This window comes from Pristis pectinata, chromosome 3 (genome assembly GCF_009764475.1).
Source record: "Pristis pectinata isolate sPriPec2 chromosome 3, sPriPec2.1.pri, whole genome shotgun sequence".
NCBI lineage: Eukaryota > Metazoa > Chordata > Chondrichthyes > Rhinopristiformes > Pristidae > Pristis > Pristis pectinata.
The window spans coordinates 45408888-45432623 of record NC_067407.1 but is presented as its reverse complement, the minus strand read 5'-3'; the positions used below and the strand labels follow the sequence as shown (position 1 = coordinate 45432623).

Below are 23736 nucleotides of genomic sequence, written 5' to 3'. Positions count from 1 at the left end.
TCCTATCGACCCTCTACATCAGTACCGACCCTGATACCATCTACGTGAATCATATTTGCCCGCATTAGGCTTGTATCTCTTTACACCTTTCCTATCGAAGTACCTGTCCAAACACCTTACTAATCCTACCACATCCTCTGTCTCCACACAGAAGTTACCTTCTTGGTTCCTAACAATCCCTACTTGTTATTTTCTTACCTTTTACATACTTATAAAGCCTATTTGAATGTTTGTATTTTACCCACCAGTATTTTTACAAGCCTTCCCTTCATCCTTATACTATCTGGGCTTTCTGCTGTATTACGTTCTTGGTATATGCACAAATATTCCTTTCACCCCACCAGGTTTGTTCCCTAAAACTAAATCCAGAATTCCCACCCACCCACTTTGTTGGATGTGCTAAAGAAATACTCTTAAACGCGATTCAGAAATGCTCCTTATCTTTCATACTGATTATCTCCAGTTAATATTGGAATGACTGAAATTCCCCAAATATTACTACCATGGTGATTTTTGCACATAGCAGATTTGTGCTTCTATATCCCCAAGACTGGAGGTCTATAGTACACTCCCAATAATCTATTTTCCCCTTTTTTATTCTTTAGTTCAAACCACCTTATTTTATTTGATGATCATTGTAAAATATCATCCCTTCTCACAGATAGTTTCTTGGATTAATATGGCCACTCAGTCTCCTTTCACTATCTCATCTGAGAATCCCGTGACCAGGAAGGTTAAGCTTCTAGCCCTTTAACTCTGTAAGCCACATCTCTGTAATTAGGGTAAATGGGTGCCTGATGGTTGGCATGGGCCAAAAGGCATGTTTACATGCTGTATGACTTTATAAAACACTTAACATAAAATGCAAAATGCAGAAAACATTTTTAGGCCTTGGAAGGTAGTTAAAGTCTTCCTCAGAAGGACCACAAACTTGTTCCAATTGACACTTCCTTCCCAAGCTGCAGGCCCATTACATCAGTATCCTAATTGGTGGTCACCAGAGTGTGCCACAAATGTTAGGCTTTGTAATTTCCATGGCATTTGAAGGATAACCTCATGGTTATGCTATCAAAATTTGATTTTGGAATACACCAGGAGAGCCTTGGTATCCATTTACCTTGAGGCAGAACATAAGATACAGTTCTATTTAGATTGACAGCAATTTCCAAAACTCTAAATCACATACAGTGGCATGCAAAAGTTTGGGCACCCCGGTCAAAATTTCTGTTACTGTGAATAGCTAAGCAAGTAAAAGATGACCTGATTTCCAAAAGGCATAAAGTTAAATATGACACATTTCGTTAATATTTTAAACAAGATTACTTCTTTATTTCCATGTTTTACAGTTTCAAAATAATAAAAAAGGAAAAGGGCAAAAAGCAAAAGTTTGGGTACCCTGCATGGTCAGTACTTAGTAACACCCCCTTTGGCAAGTATCACAGCTTGTAACCAGCTAAGAGTCTTTCAATTCTTGTTTGGGGGATTTTCGCCTATTCTTCCTTGCAAAAGGCTTCTAGTTCTGTGAGATTCTTGGGCCGTCTTGCGTGCACTGCTCTTTTGAGGTCTATCTGCAGATTTTTGATGATGTTTAGGTCGGGGGACTGTGAGGGCCATGGCAAAACCTTCAGCTTGTGCCTCTTGAGGTAGTCCATTGTGGATTTTGAGGTGTATTTAGGATCATTATCCTGTTGTAGAAGCCATCCTCTTTTCATCTTCAGCTTTTTTACAGACAGTGTGATGTTTGCTTCCAGGATTTTCTGGTGTTTGATTGAATTCATTCTTCTCTCTACCAGTGAAATGTTCCCCGTGCCACTGGCTGCAACACAAGCCCAAAGCATGATCGATCCACCCCCGTGCTTAACAGTTGGAGAGGTGTTCTTTTCATGAAATTCTGCACCCTTTTTCCTCCAAACATACCTTTGCTCATTGCGGCCAAAAAGTTCTATTTTAACTTCATCAGTCCACAGGACTTGTTTCCAAAATGCATCAGGGGCTTGTTTAGATGTTCCTTTGCAAACTTCTGATGCTGAATTTTATGGTGAGGATGCAGGAAATTTTGGAGAAAGAAGGGTGCAGAATTTCATGAAAAGAACGCCTCTCCAACTGTTAAGCACGGGGGTGGATCAATCATGCTTTGGGCTTGTGTTGCAGCCAGTGGCATGGCGAAAATTTCACTGGTAGAGGGAAGAATGAATTCAATTAAATACCAGCAAATTCTGGAAGCAAACATCACACTGTCTGCAAAAAGCTGGAGATGAAAAGAGAATGGCTTCTACAACAGGATAATGATCCTAAACACACCTCAAAATCCGCAATGGACTACCTCAAGAGGCACAAGCTGAAGGTTTTGCCATGGCCCTCACAGTCCCCTGACCTAAACATCATCGAAAATCTGTGGATAGACCTCAAAAGAGCAGTGCACGCAAGACGGCCCAAGAATCTCACAGAACTAGAAGCCTTTTGCAAGGAAGAATGGGCAAAAATCCCCCAAACAAGAATTGAAAGACTCTTAGCTGGCAACGGAAAGCATTTACAAGCTGTGATACTTGCCAAAAGGGGTATTACTAAGTACTGACCATGCGGGGTGCCCAAACTTTTGCTTCGGGCCCTTTTCCTTTTTTGTTATTTTGAAACTGTAAAAGATGGAAATAAAAAAGTAATCTTGCTTAACATATTAATGAAATGTGTTATCTTTAACTTTATGCCATTTGGAAATCAGGTCATCTTTTCCTCGCTTAGGTATTCACAGTAACAGAAATTTTGACCAGGGGTGCCCAAACTTTTGCATGCCACTGTACTTGATTGAAATGATCTGTAATTAGAACAAATCTAGTTTGGAGTGGAGAATATTGAACAGATTTGTACCCTTTATGAGCATTTGAACAGGTTTCTGCCCTTTATCTAGGCTTTGCAGTTTAAAAATTGAATATGGTGTAATGTCACATTTTGATTGGTTGAAGGTTTTATGGTTCTTTATCAATATGATTCAATTTTCCATCTAGAACCTCCGGTGATTCAAACTCAGCCCAGCAGTCTGGAGGTGATTTTGAATAATCCCATTACTCTTCCATGTGAGGCTACTGGCACACCAAACCCCACGATTACATGGCAGAAAGAGGGCATCAGCATTAACACTGCAGGTAAAATAGTCCTTAATTCCAAATAAAACTTTGAAGTTTGCTAAATTCTGTAAGTATTCAGGCTATTGAAGCCATCAGGCAAATACTTCACCTCATTTCTATATCCTCGTCTTGGATAACCATGGATTAGTACCATTTCTCCATTAAAGTCCAAAGAACAACTATTATTGTTCAGCATACTATCACTCAGTGCTTCTCAAGGTAATATTTTGTCTTGTGCAGAAGGAGATTACACTGTCCTACCCAATGGAGGTCTTCAGATTACACGAGCTGCAGTGAAAGATGCTGGGACATATATGTGTGTTGCACAGAACCCAACTGGCACAGCGCTGGGAAAGATCAGGCTGAGAGTGCAGGGTAAGTTGCTCTGTAAATCCTGGACTCCAGTTTAGGATTGTGCCAGATGACAGGCAATCCTGCAGTTCACTTTAATAGTTTTTGTAACAAACTGTAGGACTGGTGTCTTCCCCTGGCTACTCACGTTTACAACAGGCCAATAATTGAATTACTACCAGCTGTGAGGAGGGCCTGACTTGCAATTTTTGATGACAAAAGACCATAATTTATTAATCTATGGTGAAATACCTTCACAGAGAAATGAAAGTAACCTTCAATATAACAGCAGATTCTACACTACCCTTCCCTTTCTACCCTGTAACATTATGACTTTAGCCCCGCATATACTCAGGATCACTTTAGGTTCAATCTGCCAGCAGTTCTATGAGGTATAGCTTGTGGTAACAGAGCAGGTCACCCCTGCCTTGAGAACAGTACTCTTATGGATGTGCAGTAAACCTGCTAGCCATAAGTAAGTGTAACCACATCTTTGACTTAACACTAAGTTTTGCAAAGCTTCCCCTCTTGCACCAGGCCTGAATAAACAGACTCGAGCTCCATTTTCCTTTCCTGCCTGGTATCTGTGTCAACCATTTGGTACAATTTTCAACATCCCATAATTTCTTAATACCAGGTGGTCAGACACAACTTCTGTAATTACTGTAGTGTTACTTTAAAATGGAACTTCAGTTGGGAAGGCAATTCCAAGTGAATTACATATTCACAAGAGAGTAACATTTCCAAAGAGAAAATACAAACATAAAACTTCTGTCTGCTTCTGTCATTGAAACCACCTAACCACATTTTAAGATGAAATGTCCTATGTGAACAAACAAGTCCTTCAGACACAGCTGCAGTAATTTTCTCATGATTTTTAAGCCAATCACTCCTTACAGTGGAGCCTATTTTATTGCAGTATTGTGAATAATGTACCCTTGTGGACAGTTAACAACTGCACAGGGTCACATAACTCTTCCCTTCTCTCCGTCTCACACTGTACCCACAACATGGACATTCACAGCCCTTGGCTCCCTTGGAGCTTGCTGGGATAATATACTTCTGGTTAATTTGTGGATTGCTGGCCACAAACTGTCTCTTCTGTACAGCCATCCAGCCTCATTAATGTAGTCATAGAGTTATAGAAAAAGGCCCCTCATCCCGCTTAATCCTGGCTGAACATCAGCCACCCACATACCCTATTTCTTATTGTTCCCATATTCTCAACAACTCCTCACAAGTTCTACCACTCTCCTGCACACTTGGGTCATCTTACAATAAACATTTAGCACTTTGGATGTGGGAGGAAATAGGAACATCTGGGGGAAAACCTTGTCTGATCACAGGAGAACATGCAAACTCCACACAGACAGCACCTGAGGTCAGGATTGAACCCAGGTCTCTGCCACTGTGAGGCAGTGGTTCTATTAGCTACACAACTGTGCTGCTCTAAAGTACAGTTAGCCACACTTCCTCCTGCTATTACTGGACATAGGTCAGTGTTTGTAAAGGCCTTTTAAGAAAATGGTTTGTGCCAGCCCAATAAACATTTTGCTTATATGGGCAATGGCTGAGAGAATGAGGCCAACGTGGTGGAGTATGTGAGTTGGACCCAGTGGGTCACAGGGAAGAGTGGCCATTCTGGGAGAGTCAGTAGGATGTGGATCAGAAGGTGGGGTTGGCAGCAATCGATGGGTTCATAGTAGGGAGTGGTGGGGGGGGTGGGATCAACTGCCCAGGGGCAGGGCTCACATCAGTGATCACGAGTGGGAGTGATGAGGTTTGCAGTTGGGGATTGGACTGATTGCCAGGGTCGGTAGGTAAGGTTGTCAAGATGGTTTAGGTCTGTAGATGGTGGGTGTCAGATGCAGTCAGTTGATGGCAGGGTTGGGCGAGGGTCAGAGGTTTGGTTGGGGGTCGGGGTAGAAGTTCTAAAGGAAAGCCAGAGAAGCAATTACCTTATAGGTGACATAACGTAGTTGTTTACAACCACCTTACTTAGACTTGCTCAAGCTGATCTCCTTTAAGACATAATGAAATAGGTCTCACAGGTCCTATGAAATCCTACTGCTAGGTAGGTCACTTTGATGTTGTCTCATGATTGCTTCTCAATTATTGATCTCTTCACCACAGGTTTTAATAAAAAATGTATGCAATGCCTAAATATTTCTTAATCTGTTTAGATGTATCTTTGACTAAATTTAATTGACATATTAACTTCTTTTCATTTTGAAGTGCCTCCAGTCATAATGGCCCATCCAACAAACTACGTTATTGCTTTGGACAAACCTGTCACCATGATTTGTGAGACCAAGGGTTACCCAACTCCTGAAGTCACCTGGAACAAAGATGGACATCCAGTTTCCGAGAGCATTCGCCAGAGGATCCTCAGCACTGGAGCCCTTCAAATTGCCTTTGTCCAGCCCCAAGACACTGGACGATACACCTGTACAGCAGCCAATCCTGCAGGTTCCAGCAGTTCTGTTATGGTTCTGACGGTTCACAGTAAGTGTTGCGTTACCTATGTCAACATCCTCATCTTTAAGATAAGTTGGATTTCTTTTACTGCATGCTCCATCCATTGCTGCTTGCACTGAGTTACCAAAAGGTCCTTGAAGCAATCGCCAGGAACAGACCGATCAAAAATACGTAACTTTAAAATTATTTTCATTGAACAGCTAGAGTATTAATCCTTCTCCTAAATCAAAGAAAAGTCAAACACACTGACAATTTTTCAGCAGCACAGTGCAGCTTGCCTGCATTTCTCAGACTCTGATCGACAGAGTATTTGAAATGCACAAGTAGATTGCCAAACATTGGGAAAAGTAGTTTGATAGTGAAACCTCAGACTGACTTCACTACAGTTCCCCCATCCCATTTGATGGAATCTACCCAACTATCTCAGCATGTGCAAGCTCAGCTCATGGATAATGGGGATTAAATGAACAGGAGTTCTCAACCACGAGGTCAAGGAGAGAGGTGCCAAAGGAAAGGCAATCACTTGCACAAAAGCCAGAAAGAAAATTATAAAGTGTCTGGTTTTCAATCATCAGCTAGAAAGTGTTATTATGCATTTTCATCTACTACTACACTCTCATTTTGTAGGGTTCATAGTGTAGCAGAGGATCAAATGGAAGAAAAATAAACTGTTTGTGGAAAGGAGTCACAAAAGTTGGAAACTCAAGTGTTATTGGACAAGTCTTTGTCTCATGATGCTCCCAGTGTGAAGTTATGAATTACACCAAGCTGTATTATTCAATCTGCCTTTTACAGTTCCACCATCCATCCGCACCTCTCACACTGAGTTCACTGCTATTGAGGAATCTCAGGCAATAATACCGTGCAGGGCTGACGGTGTTCCTGACCCAGTGCTGACCTGGCAGAAAGATGGCAAAATCCTGCAGGGCACACCAGGCAAATATAGATTATTGCAGTCAGGAGAGCTCATTGTGGAAAATGCAGTGGTAAGTTACAAAAGTCCCCTGCCTTTTGCAATGAAATGTAAAATGATGTTTGTGCTTTTGAGAGATTGTTTTGACGAACACGTGTATTTGAATTCACCATTGAGCATATTTAAGGTTAAAATTGATTTGTTTTAGGACGCTTAGGGATATGGGGATCAGGAGGGAAAATGGATTGAGGTACAGAATCAGCCATGATTTTATTGAATGGTGGAGCAGACCTGGAGGTTTGAAGGGACAACTCCCACTTCCATTTCTTTTGCTTTTCACCAGTTATTTCCAGTACAATTGCTAGCATAATACAACATATTTTGAAAATGTGCAGTTTCTTAAGATGTTGTGTAATTGTTACAATGTGGTAATGCTTCCAGTTCCAAGTAAAAAAAAACTAGGCCTTTTGTACAGGGCCTTAAAATGGAGACCTTTGGAGAAGTTACCCATTTCGGGTCACAATCTCAAAACTTATAGATTTTTGTCTCCATTTCACTTTCTCCTCTCCCCAAGCAATGCATAAAATTGTAAGCAAATGCGATTCAATATTCAGTCAGCCTTCGATGTACAACTATGTAATCAGCATCCTTTTCAAAGCTAAAAGTTGTAAGCAATAATATATTCACTGTGCACTAATTGTATCTGCATCTACATGAATATAGAATTCAACCTGGCTCTCTAATTGGTGTATGCTAACAATGTGAAATTATCCATTGTATGCTTAGCATGAAATAATCAGGTACATCCATTAAACAGTCAGGCAGACTGACTTGTCAGACTCTCACTTTGAGCAATGTCAATATGGTCAATGGTTTTTTTTATTCTTTAATGGATTATTTTAGTTTGCAATGAATAGTAATTAAATAACTGGAAGAGGTAACTGGAAGGAATCATTGGGCCCAACAAGAATTGACTATAGATATATACTGTAAGTAAGGCAACTAAACCAGGGCGAACTGTGCTCCAACTGTGTTTGCTAATTTATTGAACAGTGTTAACTCAGTTTCTCCTCCCATCCAGATCCTTTTTGTACAACAACAAAACTTTGATTCATTTCAAGAGTGACATCTCTGCATTGAATTTTCTTTCATGTGAAAAGCATCTTTGTTACATTGAATACTGCCAGTAATACATTTTTTTGCAATAGTCAGATTTCAACATCACTGTTCCAAGTGACCACAAAGCAAATAGGCAGCAATGACTTAATCTTTGAAAGATGCAAGAAGGAAACAGTTCTAAATAAAATCATACCTGGGTTTTTCATGAATTGTGAAAATTTATCTGGTACCTGGGAGGTGCCAGACAGTATCTCTAGATATATCAGTGATGCAGATTGCGAACTTTCCTGATGGGAATAGAGCAGCAGGAATATAGATAGACCAGGATTTCCTGATGTGCTGACCTTAGATTTCATCTGTCAAAATCCTAATTCTAATTTTCTTTTATTCTCTGCTAGCCTGACGACACTGGTAGCTACACTTGTATAGCTACTAACGTGGCCGGTCGTGACACCAAGACCATGACCCTGAATGTCTACACCCACCCTACTTTTACAGAACTGCTAGGAGATGTATCCTTAAACAAGGGGGAACGCCTAGAATTAAATTGTGCAGCAAATGGTATTCCCACACCCAAAATTACCTGGACTTTCAACAACAACATTATACCTGGTAAGAATTCTTAAGGCAATGGCACAATCTGATTGACAGTCTATTTTACTGTTATGTCAGGGTGAAGAATTTACAAGGTTATGGGCAATAAGCAGGGTCATAGGAACAGGCACAGTTGCTCCTTCAAAGACCGACCACAGTTACAGTGAGCTAGATGCTTCTCTGCTCTAAATTTGCATGATACTTTGTAAAATATAAAATATTTGGAAAACCTATCATCACATCAAACACAGAAAATCATGAATTATCCTTTCTTCCCAAACGAAAACTTGAAACTGTGTATTGAGTAATATGTTGAAATCCTAAATTCAGAAGCAACAGACAAATCAGGCAACTTTATTCTGACAAATGAACACTTTTTTTGTTCCTACAGCCCAATATGATGATGTTAATGGACACAGTAAATTGGTCATTGAAAAGATGTCAAAAGATGACTCAGGCACATATGTTTGTACAGCAGAAAACAGAGTTGGATCCATCAAAGCCATTGGATTTGTATACGTCAAAGGTGAATTAGCAAATTCTTTTGTTTGCACATGTCAGCCGCTTCAATGCAATTCACTAATTTACCTGCTCTCCACTGGAGTAGAATATGTTTCAACAACATTTGCAGAAAAATATGATGAATTTCTAACCTGAAACATTTGTTTTAAATATTGAAGCAAATATGGAAAATCCTGGATTTGTAGTAGAGAGCTATTAGCATCTAAAAAGAGAAAAGGTCATTACAGTGTCTGGTAAAATGGTACATCTGAGCATGCACCAAGATAAAAACACATACAGTCTTGAGATTCTAGTACTCACAACTGGCTCATTCAGGCCTGTATCATAACACATAACAAATACTATATGATTTCTCATTGCAATTGACACAAGATTAGACCTTGCAAAAAATTTAAATGAGCCAAAAGAATGATGTCTATTTTTCTTGCCCAAAAGTGTTTTTAATTGGTGCAGAAAGACAGAATGAGTTTCTAAGCAACTCTGTTCAAATTGATGGGGCCAATCAATAGAGTTGAGTTGGCAAGCTTGTTTTCTGTTTCAAATTAAAGTGATGATTTCATAAAAGTAGATTACACATCCTACTTCCAATGAGATCATTCATCTGTTGTAACTGAATTTGAAAGCTGAGAACTTGTTGTACTTAATTTCCTGGTTGGGAAATCCAAAACCACAACCGTTGAATTTCCATTAAGCATTCAAAGTGGGTGAAACACACAATCAGGAGCAGAAACACAATAAAGGATTTGCAGCAATAGCGCCAAATGAAGTTTAATCGTCATTGCTTCTTTGAAAGGGTTGAGCTTATAGCAATAAATAAAATCATAGCCAAATGTTTTATATTGATTGTGAAAATTTACCTGGATTTGGAGATCCAGGTGAAAAAATTAATATACCTCCAGATAGGCTGATGAATAGTAGCATCAACAGATGTGAATATATTAAAACAGTCCAGAGAAAATTACCACGTTCTGCATAATTTATCAATACTATGTGTCAAGTTTTGATGTCATGATTTAAGATACATGTTTGAGTCACAACATTATATTTGTTGAATATTAAGCACCAACTCTCTCTGCACAGAGCCTCCAATCTTTGATGGCGACTTTAATCCAAACCGCATTGAGCCTCTTGGAGGGAACGCTATCCTAAACTGTGAGGTCCGAGGTGATCCACCCCCTACTATTCAGTGGAGTAAGAAAGGAATCCATATTCCAATCAGCAACCGGATTCGCCAACTCCACAATGGTTCGCTGGCCATCTATGGCACAGTGGTAAGCCAGGGAAACTGATAAAGAAGATTTATTAAATCTTAACAATCTAACAATTTCAAAACTAATATCCATTCAAGGCGTTATGAAACTGGTTAGTTCTCACAAGAATCTGTTTATAAAGTAATTTTGGAAAACATCCTCCTGAAATAAAATCCTTTCCTTAAATACAATAATTCCTTGAAAGTAGCATCACAGATAGACAGGGTGGTGAAGAGGGCATTTGGCATGCTAGCCTTCATCAGTCAGGGCAGGCATTGAGTATAAGAGTTGGGACATTATGTTGCAGTTGAACAAGATGTTGGTGAGGCTGCACCTGGTGTATTGTGTACAGTTTTGGTTACCTTGTTATAGGAGAGAGATCATTAAACTGGAAAGAGTGCAAAGAAGATTTGAGAATGTGCCAGGACCTGAGGGCCTGAGTTACAGGGAGAGGTTGGGCAGGCTAGGACTTTATTTGTTGGAGCGTAGGAGACTGAGGGGTGAACTTACAGAGGTGTATAAAATCATGAGGGGCATTGATAGGGTGAATGCACACTGTCTTTTTCCCATGGAAAGGGAAAATCAAAAACTAAAGGGCAAAGGTTTAAGGTGAGAGGGGAAAGATTTAAAAGGGATCTGAAATAACTTCCTATTGCAGAGAAATGGTGTGGAGATGGAATGAGCTGCCAGAGGAAGTGGTTAAGGAAGATACAATAACAACATCTAAAAGATATTTGGACAGGTACATGGATAGGAAAAGTTTAGAAGGATACAGACCAAACTCAGGGCAAATGGAACTGGCTTAAATGGGCGTCTTGTTCGGCATGGACAAGTTGGGCCAAAGGGCCTGTTTACTTGCTGTATCACTCTATGGCCCTAATGCCAAACCTCATAATGAAATGTCATGAATATATCAATTATTTAGAGAAAAGTATTCTATCACAAAAGCCGAAGATTTATTTTCTGTTGACCTCATCTTATCTGTCCAGGAGTGATTGGTTTTTGAACCAGGAATTTAAAAGTTGTAATTGTGACCTAGTTTTGTAAAAACATTTTAATGGCAGACTCTGATCTTTAATTTTTGGCAAAGATGTCAAATTCACATTTAAATAATACCTTACTATGTCCCTTTAAAATGTAGTTAAAGTTAAATTTCCTTCAATGTTTAAATTGTAGACATATAGTTATTAAAAAATATAAAATAAGAAGTATTTGAATGCTTCCGTCAAAGTAATGATCTTTTAAACTGTTCTTCTATCCAGGTGGAGTGAGGAAGGGATCAAATATTCTTGTCATTTTAATGCTAACTACAAATTTGAGTTATTGTGCAATTTGAGTCACATGCAGCATAAAAACAGGCCTTTCGGCCCACCAGGTCCATGCCGACCTTCAAGCATCCACACACTAATTCAACTTTATTCTCCCATCAACTCCCCCTCAGATTTCGCCACTACCACTGCACACCAGGTACAATTTACAGTGGCCAATTAAGCTACCAACTCACGTGTCTTTGGGATATGGGAGGAAACTGGACCATCCAGAAGAAGCCTATGTGGCCAATGGAGAATATGCAAACTCCACATCGGCAGCACCAGAGGTCAGGATTGAAACCAGATCACTGGAGCTGTGAGGCAGCAGCTCTACCAACTGTGCCACTGTGCTGATCAATATGAGACTATTGGAAACCCTGGAAAACATAACATGGCAACATATTCAGGATATATAATATAGCATGTTTTCGTTCATAGTTGGCTGACCACAGAATAGTCTTTACCGACATTGATTTAAGTTCCAATTTTCCCATCAGTAGATTCACAGTGATGGAGATGGGAAATGATAGATTTCCATCAAGGGATTACATTTTATAGTTTTAAAATATAAAACAATGATAATTATTTGAAAGCAAACATAGAAGGAACATGTTCTTCGAGACCATGTTTGCCCTAGAGTTTTTGTTTAGCCAGGAAATAACTAAGTTAATTGGCACACATTAAATAATTTAATTATCCTCTGCTCTCCAGATAGATTATCCACACAGTCCTTGCATAAGAAAAATGAATGCATGTGGCCTGAATTTGTTTGTAAATTTGAGCTCCCCTTGGGTTTTAATCTTTTTCTTTTCTAGAATGAAGATGCAGGAGACTATAAGTGCATTGCTACGAATGATGCTGGTGTGATTGAGCGGAGTGTAACCCTGACTTTGCAGAGTAAGTCTGTATTATTGAAATCACTTACATTAACTCATACATTAAAATGTTCATAATAACTATTAAGGAAACTGAATTTTATGCCCATCAAAACAAATTGTTGTTGCAAATGGAAGTCCATATCATTTCATTTAGGAACACTTTACAGTTTTAAATCACTGAGGCACAGAGGATGCATCTCATTCAGGCCAAGATTAATCCATTTGGATTTAAGATATCCTTCCATTATTTAAAATATGACCAAAAACTTTAAGTTTCACCTTCATTGCCGTTCCTTCCATATTGTTTTATATTTGTGCAAATAATTTTGTGTATCCAACAGAAAATTTTTTTGCAAATTTTTTGGTTTCCAAATAATACTGGAGCTTTTACTCAGCACTATTACAGAATGCCCAGAGCATACTGTGGATTACCATCAAGCCCCTAATATCCCTGTGTACTGAAAAAAAAGCTCAAATTTCTCAATTCATCCATTATTTCTGGTTCTACTCTTACAGTAAATCAATATGCAGTACAATGCCGTTCAGTGTTTAAAGGCCATATTTCCAGACTGGCAAGTCAATTAGCATTACAAATGTGGTTATAGGAATCTGACTGATGGAAAAGTGTGACAAAAAGTTGACAACATCAGAAAGGTTCTGTAAATAAAATGTGCACATAGGAAAGTTTTACATGTTACTATTAGCATATAAAACTCACAGTAAATCAAAGGATGAGTAGTTACCTCTGTTAATTGTCTGATTTGTGTTCATGTTGGTGGCTTAGATTCTAATTATACTTTTAGTTTATTCATTTTATGTGCATTCTACTCTTGTTTTGTTCTTCATTGCACTGTTTCTCTGCTCTTACTGTGCTGGAAGGTGACCAGCTTCTCCACACTCCATTGAGTGCATGAACAGCTGTTCCTTAGTTAAGGGGCAGAGCAGGACAGGCAGTCCCTGTCCAGATGAGGGTAAATTGCTCCTATTAGTTTCTTCTCTCTGTTGATCTGGGAGGGTGTCTTCTGATTCAGCATGAATTTTGACTCTGTACTAGGGCAGCTGCCCTGCTCAAGTTACAGGCACAAGATGCTGTGGATATATTTATTCAATAGGCTCCATGGTGCGTGGATTTTTGCTGAAGTATTGTGTACAAGTATTTATTTCAGTACAAATGGAGCTGAAACATATTTGCTCTTAGCCAACGATTCAGAAGTGGTCAGCACTTTACTGACTTCCGGTCATGAACATGTGTGAGATGAGAGGCCGGTGCACATAAGTTCTTGCTGCACCATGAGACTGGGCACTTCCCCTCGCTGAGCTGAGGGTCAGATACACGATGAGATTGGTCCCATTCTTTATAATCGAGTGGCTGACCTGGATGAAAGAGGCTAGAGTTTGTCTTTCTCTTTAAAGCATTATTAAAACAATATTAATTCACTATGTTAATGCATAATTTTAAGTTTGAGTCATAGAGCTGTACGGTATGGAAACATGCTCGACTCGCCCATGCTGACTTTTTACATGCCTCTGATTATTAGAGACACTGACAAATAGTTGAAAAGGCCTTTGACAGCTCAAGCTTCAGGCAGCTTGGGGTACCAGAGGTCGTCACCAATCACAGACCGCTCTGCTTCATGGGGCAGCCCTAGCAAGGAGGATTTCAGCCCAGTACCACTCAAAGGCCATTAAAGGCTAGTGTAGGAGATGAATGTGAGGCACAGGCCATTCTAACACATGATCTGCCCCATGGTGTATGTGCTTGTGTGGATATGGTATTGATATTAACTCATCACTCTAGACAATTTTTCAATTGATTGTACCCTGCAGTAGAAGCCTAGCCCCTTCCCAGAGATTACTCAATTTAACAAAATGCATGAGTGAGGGTTCTTTTATTTTGTTCCTATCAGTTGTCCATTTTTTCCTTCAGGTTCCCCAGTGTTCACGGTTGAACCCATGGATACCATTACTGATGCTGGAAGCACAGTGATGTTGAACTGTCAAGCAGGAGGAGAGCCACTTCCGACTGTCGAATGGTCCCGGCAAGGACGGCCACTGGCAGGAAATGACAGGATCACAATCTTATCCAACAACTCGCTGCGGCTTGCAGCAGTGCAGAAGGAGGACACATCAGAATATGAGTGTGTGGCCAGGAACCTGTTAGGTTCGGTGCTTGTCAAAGTCACCGTGACAGTACAAGGTTTGGACAGAACCTCTTGAATCCTTTTACTACTACAGTTAAATGCTCTTGGAATGGTCGAGGGTGTTACTATTGCAGGGCTATGGAGCAGAAAAACACGGATGTCAAAAACGTTAACCTACTCCATCATCTTAGTCGGGTCTTCAATTCTCTGCCCTGATGAGCAGGTGAAGATGATCATTTACCAGGGACTACTATTGAATTACTGTGGACTTGTCTCGTGTAGCACAAGGAGAGTTTTCTGAGTGGCAGAAGTGGGGACTGTGTAGTTTTACTAGGGGTGCAGAAATAGCTGCAACTTTGTTATAAGCTCGTGCCTGCAAATGGAGGATGGCATTACCTGGGTTTTGAATGCAGGGAAATTAAAAAGCACCCTTTAACCCTCATCGCCTACCTTATTGCTCTACTGTCTAACTTGTATGGAAAAAGTGACTGTAAAATATGTCCTATTTATTATTCACATGTCCTTCATAATTAGTTGAGATTAGTACATAGGGAACAGTGGCCTTGATTATTGGTCCTTGTTTAGAATGCTATTTTCAAGGTTAAAGGGGAACATGAAATAATCCCAGATTTTAATGTCAATTGATCATCCCCATTGCCATGGTGCTGAACTCTGCAATTATGTCCCCAAACCTGTTTACCTACTCTCTTCTCCCCATCAAGACTTATTAAAACCTACCACATTGGCCATGCTTTTGGCCACCTGCTGCTATGTCTCCGTAAATGGCTCACAGTCAACGATTCAGAGGCAGCTTCTTCCCCCCCATCATCAGATTTCTTGACACTCCATGAACCCATGAACACTACTCAATGTTCCTTTTTTTTTTGCACTATTTATTTATTTTGTAATTTATAGTTTTTTTAATGTCTTTGCACTGTACTACTGCCACAAAACAACAAATTTCACATCATTATAAGACAGTGACAATAAATCTAATTCTGACTCAGTGTCAAATTCTGCTTGTGAAGAGCCTTGGAGCATTTTACTGCATTAAGGACAGAATGTTATGACAAGTTACAATTATTTGCAAGCTACCTCTTCACCAAACCACCGTGTAGACAAAGGTGTGAAGAATGGTTATTTTGTCAATGGGGCTGACAGCACCTTTGCAGACTTAATCCCTGAACATGTTGGAAAGCAAGGAAGATAGGAGAAACAAAATTACAATATAAAGGCAGAAAATGCTGGAAATTCTCAGCAGGTCAGGCCACGTCTGTGGGAAGAGAAACAGAGCTAACATTTCAGGTCAAAGACCATTTTAAATTACAACACAGTTCAGTTTTCTCTCTCTGATCCTCTCAAAGACCATGAATTAGACATTTATCAGAAATAAAGCATTAGTCCTCTGAGCTGAAAGCATGACGAACACTTATGATAGTTTCTACATTTGGTTGTATTGTATGATACAGGAAAGGCCATAGAAGAGCAAAGTGAAGTAATGACTATTTGAATTCCTGTTGAATTCTCTCCTACAGTTCATGGTGGGTTTTCTGAGTGGTTGAAGTGGGGACCGTGCAGTGTGACCTGTGGACAGGGAGTGCGGAAACGGCTGCGACTTTGTAACAATCCAGTGCCTGCAAATGGAGGACGGCATTGCCAGGGCGCTGATTCAGAAACACGGGAATGTCAGTCCAAACCTTGTCCAGGTATGTTTCAATTTCACAACATAATGTTACATAATAGTTTATGATTTCAATTAAAGTTAATGCTTGTATTCCTTTTCTTTCTATATTGGAAACAGAAATGAAAATAAACAAATAATTTCCCTGTTAATACTTATTAAAGTTTTACCATAAAATAAAATATATTCATTTACATGAAGGCCCTGCATAAATATGAACTGCAACATGCAGATTAGTGCTTTTTAATTACATTGCAAGGTTGACATACTACCAAGATATTTTGATCCCAAGTTCCAGAAGACAGTGGAGTAGACGAAGGCTCGGGTGCAAAAGAAATCTAGTGAGACAGTCCAGTTATACATGTTGGAAAAGGTGTGATGTGTACTATGGGCAATAAAAGGATGGACATTGCTGAAATAATATCCCAGTTAATTCACTCAGAGATTCCAGAAGGTTAATGAATAGGTTATGATCTGCAAATATCAACCCATCCTCTGGCTGCCTCTGTGCCCCCGACCCACTCCCTGGATTATTAAACCTGCAAATAATGACTAAAGGAAACAATACTTACAAAGGTAAAATGTTTATCCATGTGCAATGGGAAAACGTAAAAGTCCAGTTACAGATCTTGTGGATTTCTCGAAATCTTTTGCAATTCCTATGGTTCAAGGACTCCAGGGAATAATTGTCTTGTGGCCAATTTCCCAAACATGTCAGAGGGGGAGCAGGAGCTGTAGAATCGTATTTCAATGAGAGTCGGGTACGAGCAGCAACAGGTCAGAGTCAGGAAATTAACTTTAACTTTTAAATTTATCATTTATACTTCAAAATAATTCCAGGACATGATCTCTTGTAAACATTCTTAGTAGGATGAGTATTTTATGGATTTTTTTTGATGAAATATTGATTAAGCAACAATTTAATCATAAATACTAAAAGATTTGGTATTGATGAATATTTCTGCCTTTAGTGGATGGCAGTTGGTCAGAGTGGGGCCAATGGGAAGAGTGTTCTCGTACTTGTGGCCAGGGGAACAGGACAAGGACCAGGAGTTGCAGTAATCCATCGATGCAGTTCGGGGGGAGACGATGCGAAGGCAAGGCAGTGGAGGCCATCATGTGCAACATCCAGCCATGTCCAGGTGAACCAGATAGATCCAAAAGTTCCATTTTACATTCACTTGTTTCTTCCACCAGGACCTCTGGAGAATACTGTGTTCATACCTATGGTCTCATTATCCCAGGGAATTTAAAACTAGTTAAATAATTAAATGTGGTTTGAAAGGACTAGTATTAATAAAAATTTCTGGTTCCCTCAGGGAAGGAGATCTGCCATCCTTCTCTGGTCTGGCTATTGTGACTCCAACCCCACACTTTATCAGCTCTCTGAAGTGAGCTGGTGAACCATCTGCTTTCCACGAATGAAAAGAATGGACCATTCTTGGTTTAGGACTCCTTTTCTAACAGAAGCCATGAACCACACTATGCTCCTCGTTTGAAAATTTCAGATGATGCATTGATCTTTGGTTAATTGAGCCAAGGATTTTTTTTTACACTGTAACCTTTTATTGTGTTTGAATATTTTTAAGCACACCTTTTTTCTCCAGTAGTGTGACCTCTTTCTTTCATTGCCACGTCTAAAAGATATTAGTATTGAGGTAAGCTTCAGTCATCCAATAAGAAGTTATATAGGATTAAATATGGTATTCTGAAATGTTACAAAATGTTTTATCTACATAATTCTATCTAAATTATTAGCACAGTTTCCAAAATATTCAGACCATTATACCATAATGTGAGTTTTGATCCTTATTGTGGTTCAAAACCAAATGCTTCAGAGCCAATTAAGTCCATTGGACAGGAATGATGTGCCATTGCATTTGAGAGTACAATGGTCTCTGTAATTTTGCAATGTGAGAGTAGAGGTAGAGGGGTGCTGGATGTCACCTTGGGAAGAGGGTGAATACAGTTGCCAAGCTTCCCAAAGTGACCAGCGTTTTATTTCTCTCTATATCCCTTTAGAAGGGACATCTTGCTAACAAAATGCTCACCCCACCCAACAAACTTTGAGCTTCGATCAAGTTGAGTAGATTAGATGGAATATCTGGGAACACTGGATTTCACTGGGAATCTCTGGTAATTTAGGAAGTTGAAGGTGAAAAGGACTCTCCTGTCCTGGGCTGTGCATGTACCCAGTTGCAGAGTGCAGCTTAGGTCTTGGGATCACATTGTTACATTTCAGTACAATTTGTGTCATCACATCTTATGTTTGTAAACCAATGAAAAATGCTAAACACATTACTTTAGAATAAGTATTCCTATAACAACTGATCACTCAATTCCTGTCCATTATGGATGATTTGGGTTGGCAGGGATGAAATGGTTGACATATTGATTCAATTTTCTCTCCTTTGCATTATGCAACATTTTTCCAGTCTAGTGTAGTCAGTTCCACAAGATAGGTATGAAGGAGAAAAAAAAATCTGATTCATGTTCAGTCATTCATTCGTAGCCCTATACTGCTCTGTTTTTAAAAAATTTACATTATTTTTGCCAAACCATCCTGAAGTCCTTCCCAATCTTTGAGCAGCTTCCTTGTAACACGTTGCGGCACAGAGTTGAAGCAGATAGAGCTGCTGATACATGGCTCTCCCAGACTGGGTTTGATCCTTACTTTGGATGCTGCCTGAGTGGATTTTTCACATGACTGCATAGGTTTCCTCCCACATCCCAAAGTTGTATGGATAGTTTAGTTGGCTACAGTAAATTACCCTCTAGCATAGGTGGGGTGGCGAGAGAATCAAGGAGAGTTGATGGGCCTGTAATAGAGAGTGGGTCACAGGGAAATGTGACTGATAGGAATGCTTTGAAAGCCAGCATACCCAATGGGCCAAATGGCCTCCTTCCTAGTCAAATAAATGGAAATAATATTGGTATTGGTTTATTGGTATTAAAGGTTTGGGTTTTTTTTTTCACAATAACAGCACACATTTATCCAGTTCTAACAAGGACTATTTTTCTAGATAAGATCTCCTAATTTTGTACTTTTATGGACTGAAATATCATGCTCCTTTTTATTAATCTCTCTCCAGTGGTTGGTGGCTGGGGTTCCTGGTTGCCATGGAGTCCATGCAGTGAGACTTGTGGGAAGGGGACTCAGACGAGATTAAGACTCTGCAACAATCCTCCTCCATCATTTGATGGAGCACACTGTGAAGGGCAAGATGCACAGACACGCGTTTGTAAGAACAGAATGTGTCCAGGTAAGCAAGTAGCAAATAATGAGCATAAGAGGCTCTGCTGTTCAAACAAGAGAGCAAGAAGTATTTTTAGCCTCTGGGATGGAATTGGGTCTCTGCATTTAGTAAGTGTTCTGATGAAAGTTTAATCTCTCAGCTGGCACTACCAGAACCAGACCAACAGATTAAGTGCTAGTTACCATCCCTACATAGCAACAGTGCGCACAACTACACAAATGACCAATGGCTTTGAAACAACATGAAGGCATTGTACAAATATTTTTCAAATGCTTACCAAGTTTCAATCATAAGCAAACTGATCCTGCATTAGGAAACATTTGAAATTGATCATTATCCCCTGTATATAACCTGGGTCATTCCCACTCCAACCTGTTTGACATGTCAGTAAGCCCCATTGGCTGCCAGAATTGATGAGGATTCCGTTGCAGGCCAACAAACTTTATCTGTTGCTTCTGGTATCTCACTGTTTTAGTGGATGGGAAATGGACACCTTGGATCAGCTGGAGTGCTTGTAGTGTGTCATGTGGAGGAGGCACTCGCCAAAGGGCCAGGATGTGTTCAGACCCTACACCACAGTATGGAGGCCGCTACTGTGAAGGCAGTGATGTACAAATGGACTTCTGCAATAGTGACCCTTGTCCAAGTGAGTATGATGATTGATAACATTAGCTGAACTGTTACAGTCAGTATGCTAGTAGGCCTTATTGTTCTTCAGATGCTAATTTTCATTTGCAGTTTTTCTTTTGGTCAAAAAGATATGATGAGATTTTCACATTACCACTGTCCAATCTATTACTGCATTGTTGAGACATTCCACATCTATAATAATAATCTAGCAGAATTTTTGGGAATCTTCTGTTATTACCAACCTGCAATTGAATGCTGAATTTAGGAAAATGTGTTGTGTCCTTCTGAGGTGAAATTAGGCAAATAGAAAATCTTCCTTCTAAGGATTCCTGTGGTTCGAAGTTTCTTCAGCCTGAAGATGGTTTGCATATTTGTTAAATGTCTTCTGACCTCAAAATAATTGAAATGAAATGTAATATTTAGATATTATAATGCTGTATTTATTGGAACCAAGTTATATGACACTGCGTATTCATACATGCACAACTAGATAAAGGCTAGTTAAACAACTCTCAATTGCACTGTTTCTATCTTTAACTGGATTGACTGAATCATGGATTTTACTGACACCTCATACACTTTGTAAGTAGCCTCATCTGAGCAGTAACGAAGTCCAAAACTCAGTTATTTTACACCCCACTTGCAACATTATAAGATAAGTACAAATGAAAGAGGGCTGAATGTATGTTCCTCACCACATCATCTTCACAACCTTTGCCCAAAGGACCATTCCAACATTTGTCATCTTCCCACTTCTGGATGTGTTGACTTTTTTCCCCCACAGATAATGATTTCAAAATCTTATCTCAAATATAGTATATTCATGGAAGTTTATACAGAAGCATTGATAAAATGTGTGGACAACATGCCAAAAATATTGGATGTTCCTGAAGGCTGAAAACAATAAGAAATTGGTTAGATTGTCAGTGGTCCTGGATGCTCAGCAGGGCTCTTGCTTGTCCTATTCACAAGTCACATCATTGTTTAATAATGCTAATAATGTTTCCTTCTGCAGTACATGGGAACTGGGGTCCATGGAGCAGTTGGGGAACCTGCAGTCGCACGTGCAATGGAGGCCAAATGCGACGCTATCGTACCTGTGACAATCCCAGGCCAGCGAGTGGTGGAAGGGCTTGTGCTGGTGCTGACACGCAGATTCACCGGTGTAGCACTGATATTTGCCCAGGTTAGCTGGCTAATTTTACATTAGTATTTATAGCTGAGAAAAGAAGAAAACAAATTAGTTTCAGTTGCATATATCAAACTCCAACCTCGGGTAACTCGCTCTTTCTGTCTGTATCAGAACCAGCCAGTTCTGCCTGTCATTGATCTGTGATTTTGGTGCAGTTTTTCCCTCTCTACTCGTATAGCCTGGCCAGCTGGCACCTCTCTTTTTCCTCAGACCTGAAACATGAACCCCATTTTTCCTTCCACAGATACCATCCAATCTGCTGAGTATCTCCAGCATTTTCTGGGTGTTTTTTCGATTTTCAGCATCTGCAGTTTTACTTATTTTCTTTCAGGAGAGAAGCGTTGTGCTAATATTGTGCAGATTTAAGCAAAGTAGGATGAGATGCATACATGTATGGCACAAGGTGCAGCATCAGAACTGATACCACAGTAATCATGAAAGTTACAACCTCTTTAGGTATGATCAAAGCGATAGGTGGTGTCTGGATGAGGATTTCCTTTGTTTTTTTCACAATGTGTTGTTCTTGTGTTGAAACACGTGCTACAGCTACTTGAGGGAAATTTCATAAGAGGTTTATCCAAAATAACGAGTATATCACACTCCGTTTTTTGTTCTGCAAATTTCTACTGTCCTTAAAAAAAGAGGTAACACCAGGAGGGGCTTTTGTTAGAGAAGTTTACTCCCCTGCTCTTTATGGAGCTGCTTTCACATTAGCCTTACTGGACAACAATATGGATCAGTAATCAGATCAAGCTATTGCTTGCTGAATATCCCTATTATGAAATAAAACCCCTCAATATATGGGCTTCATACAGCTACTACATGCTAGGGAGTTCATCTTCCCAACTCGCAAGGTAGAACGAAGTATCCAGTGGCTTCAGAGTCAACTCCAGGGTCAAATGTAATGCAGCCCTTGGCAGGGACTGGTGAGCAGGTACTGGCTGTTCAAGATTCACTTTGTTCCGAGACACGAGGGTGCTTTCAGACGTATTTGTAGAGTTGTAAAACACAGATGCTAAGTCATATTATTTCCATTCTCATTTAGTGCAAGTTTGGTATTGGTTTATTATTGTCACTTGTACCGAGTACAGTGAAAAACTTGTCTTGCATACTGATCATACAGGTCAATTCATTTACACAGTGCAGTTACATTGGGTTAGTACAGAGTGCATTGATGTAGTACAGGTGAAAACAATAACAGTACAAAGTGTCACAGCTACAGAGAAAGTGCAGTGCAATAAGGTGCAAGGTCACAACAAGGTAGATCGTGAGGTCCTAGTCCATCTCATCATATAAGGGAACCGTTCAATAGTCTTATCACAGTGGGGTAGAAGTTGTCCTTAAGTCTGGTGGTACGTGCCCTCAGGCTCCTGTATCTTCTACCTGATGAAAGAAGAGAGGAGAGAGGATGACCCGGGTGGGTGGGGTCTTTGATTATGCTGACTGCTTCACTCACTGTAATGGAGCTATAATCAAAAACTGCTTGGGTGTGCATCATATGTGGAGTTATTGCCGTTGGACTAACAACCCCTTGTTATAGCAATAATCACCAAAAAAATGCTAATAATCACCATTTCTAATTATCTTATTTACTTCTTCTATAGTGGATGGAAACTGGGGTCCTTGGCAAGCATGGGATGATTGTTCAGCAACGTGTGGAGGTGGAGAACAGAGGAGACTCCGTCTGTGTGACAATCCAGTGCCGTTGAATGGAGGCCGCTCATGCCCAGGAGATGGTTCACAGGTCTCCAGGTGTAAAGTTCAACCTTGTCCAGGTGTGTAAGCTGTTTCATTGAATGGTCAAAGATAGTACAGCTTTGAAGTTGCTGCAGTCTTCATAAGTTAACAAAGGCCACTGAGGTTGGGGTTTCTTTATCATTAAAACTGATGATGTCAGTAAACGTAATCTTAGCATTGTTGTTGAAATTAGTTCAGGGTAAATGGCCTTCTCCTGTGCTTTCATTTCTACAACAGAGGCATTTACTGAAAATGAATGCTCTTGGCTTTACCCTGAATGTTAAATAAATTTTGTAAAAATGTCTTTGACCCACATTGCCAACCAGTCCTGACCAAAAGTAGTTCTTCACCCAGTCATTTTCTTTCTCTCCTCCACCTGCTGTTCCATTTGTGAGATGGGTTTAAAGAGGGCTGTTGTATTTAAATAGCACCTTTAACATGGTTTAAAAAAAAGCCCGAGTTTGCACGGGAATGAATGTCAAATACAACTTGAAAATGGGTCCAAGAGGAGCCATTAGGACATGTGACCAAAGGCTTGGTTAAAGTGAGAGGTTTTATTTT

The 23736-nt window shown here is 39.9% G+C and overlaps 1 protein-coding gene across 1 annotated transcript in view; it reads left to right on the top strand.

The window, feature by feature from the left end:
• The window catches only part of hmcn1 (hemicentin 1), a 361968-nt gene that overhangs the window by 315297 nt on the left and 22935 nt on the right, over positions 1-23736 (top strand). Inside the window, 15 exon segments of the mRNA XM_052011513.1 lie at positions 3003-3140; positions 3363-3497; positions 5709-5978; positions 6747-6937; positions 8382-8595; positions 8969-9103; positions 10180-10370; positions 12475-12556; positions 14465-14734; positions 16214-16384; positions 17331-17501; positions 19452-19622; positions 20092-20262; positions 21262-21432; positions 23043-23213. Coding sequence (XP_051867473.1) covers positions 3003-3140; positions 3363-3497; positions 5709-5978; positions 6747-6937; positions 8382-8595; positions 8969-9103; positions 10180-10370; positions 12475-12556; positions 14465-14734; positions 16214-16384; positions 17331-17501; positions 19452-19622; positions 20092-20262; positions 21262-21432; positions 23043-23213 — 2652 coding nt within the window.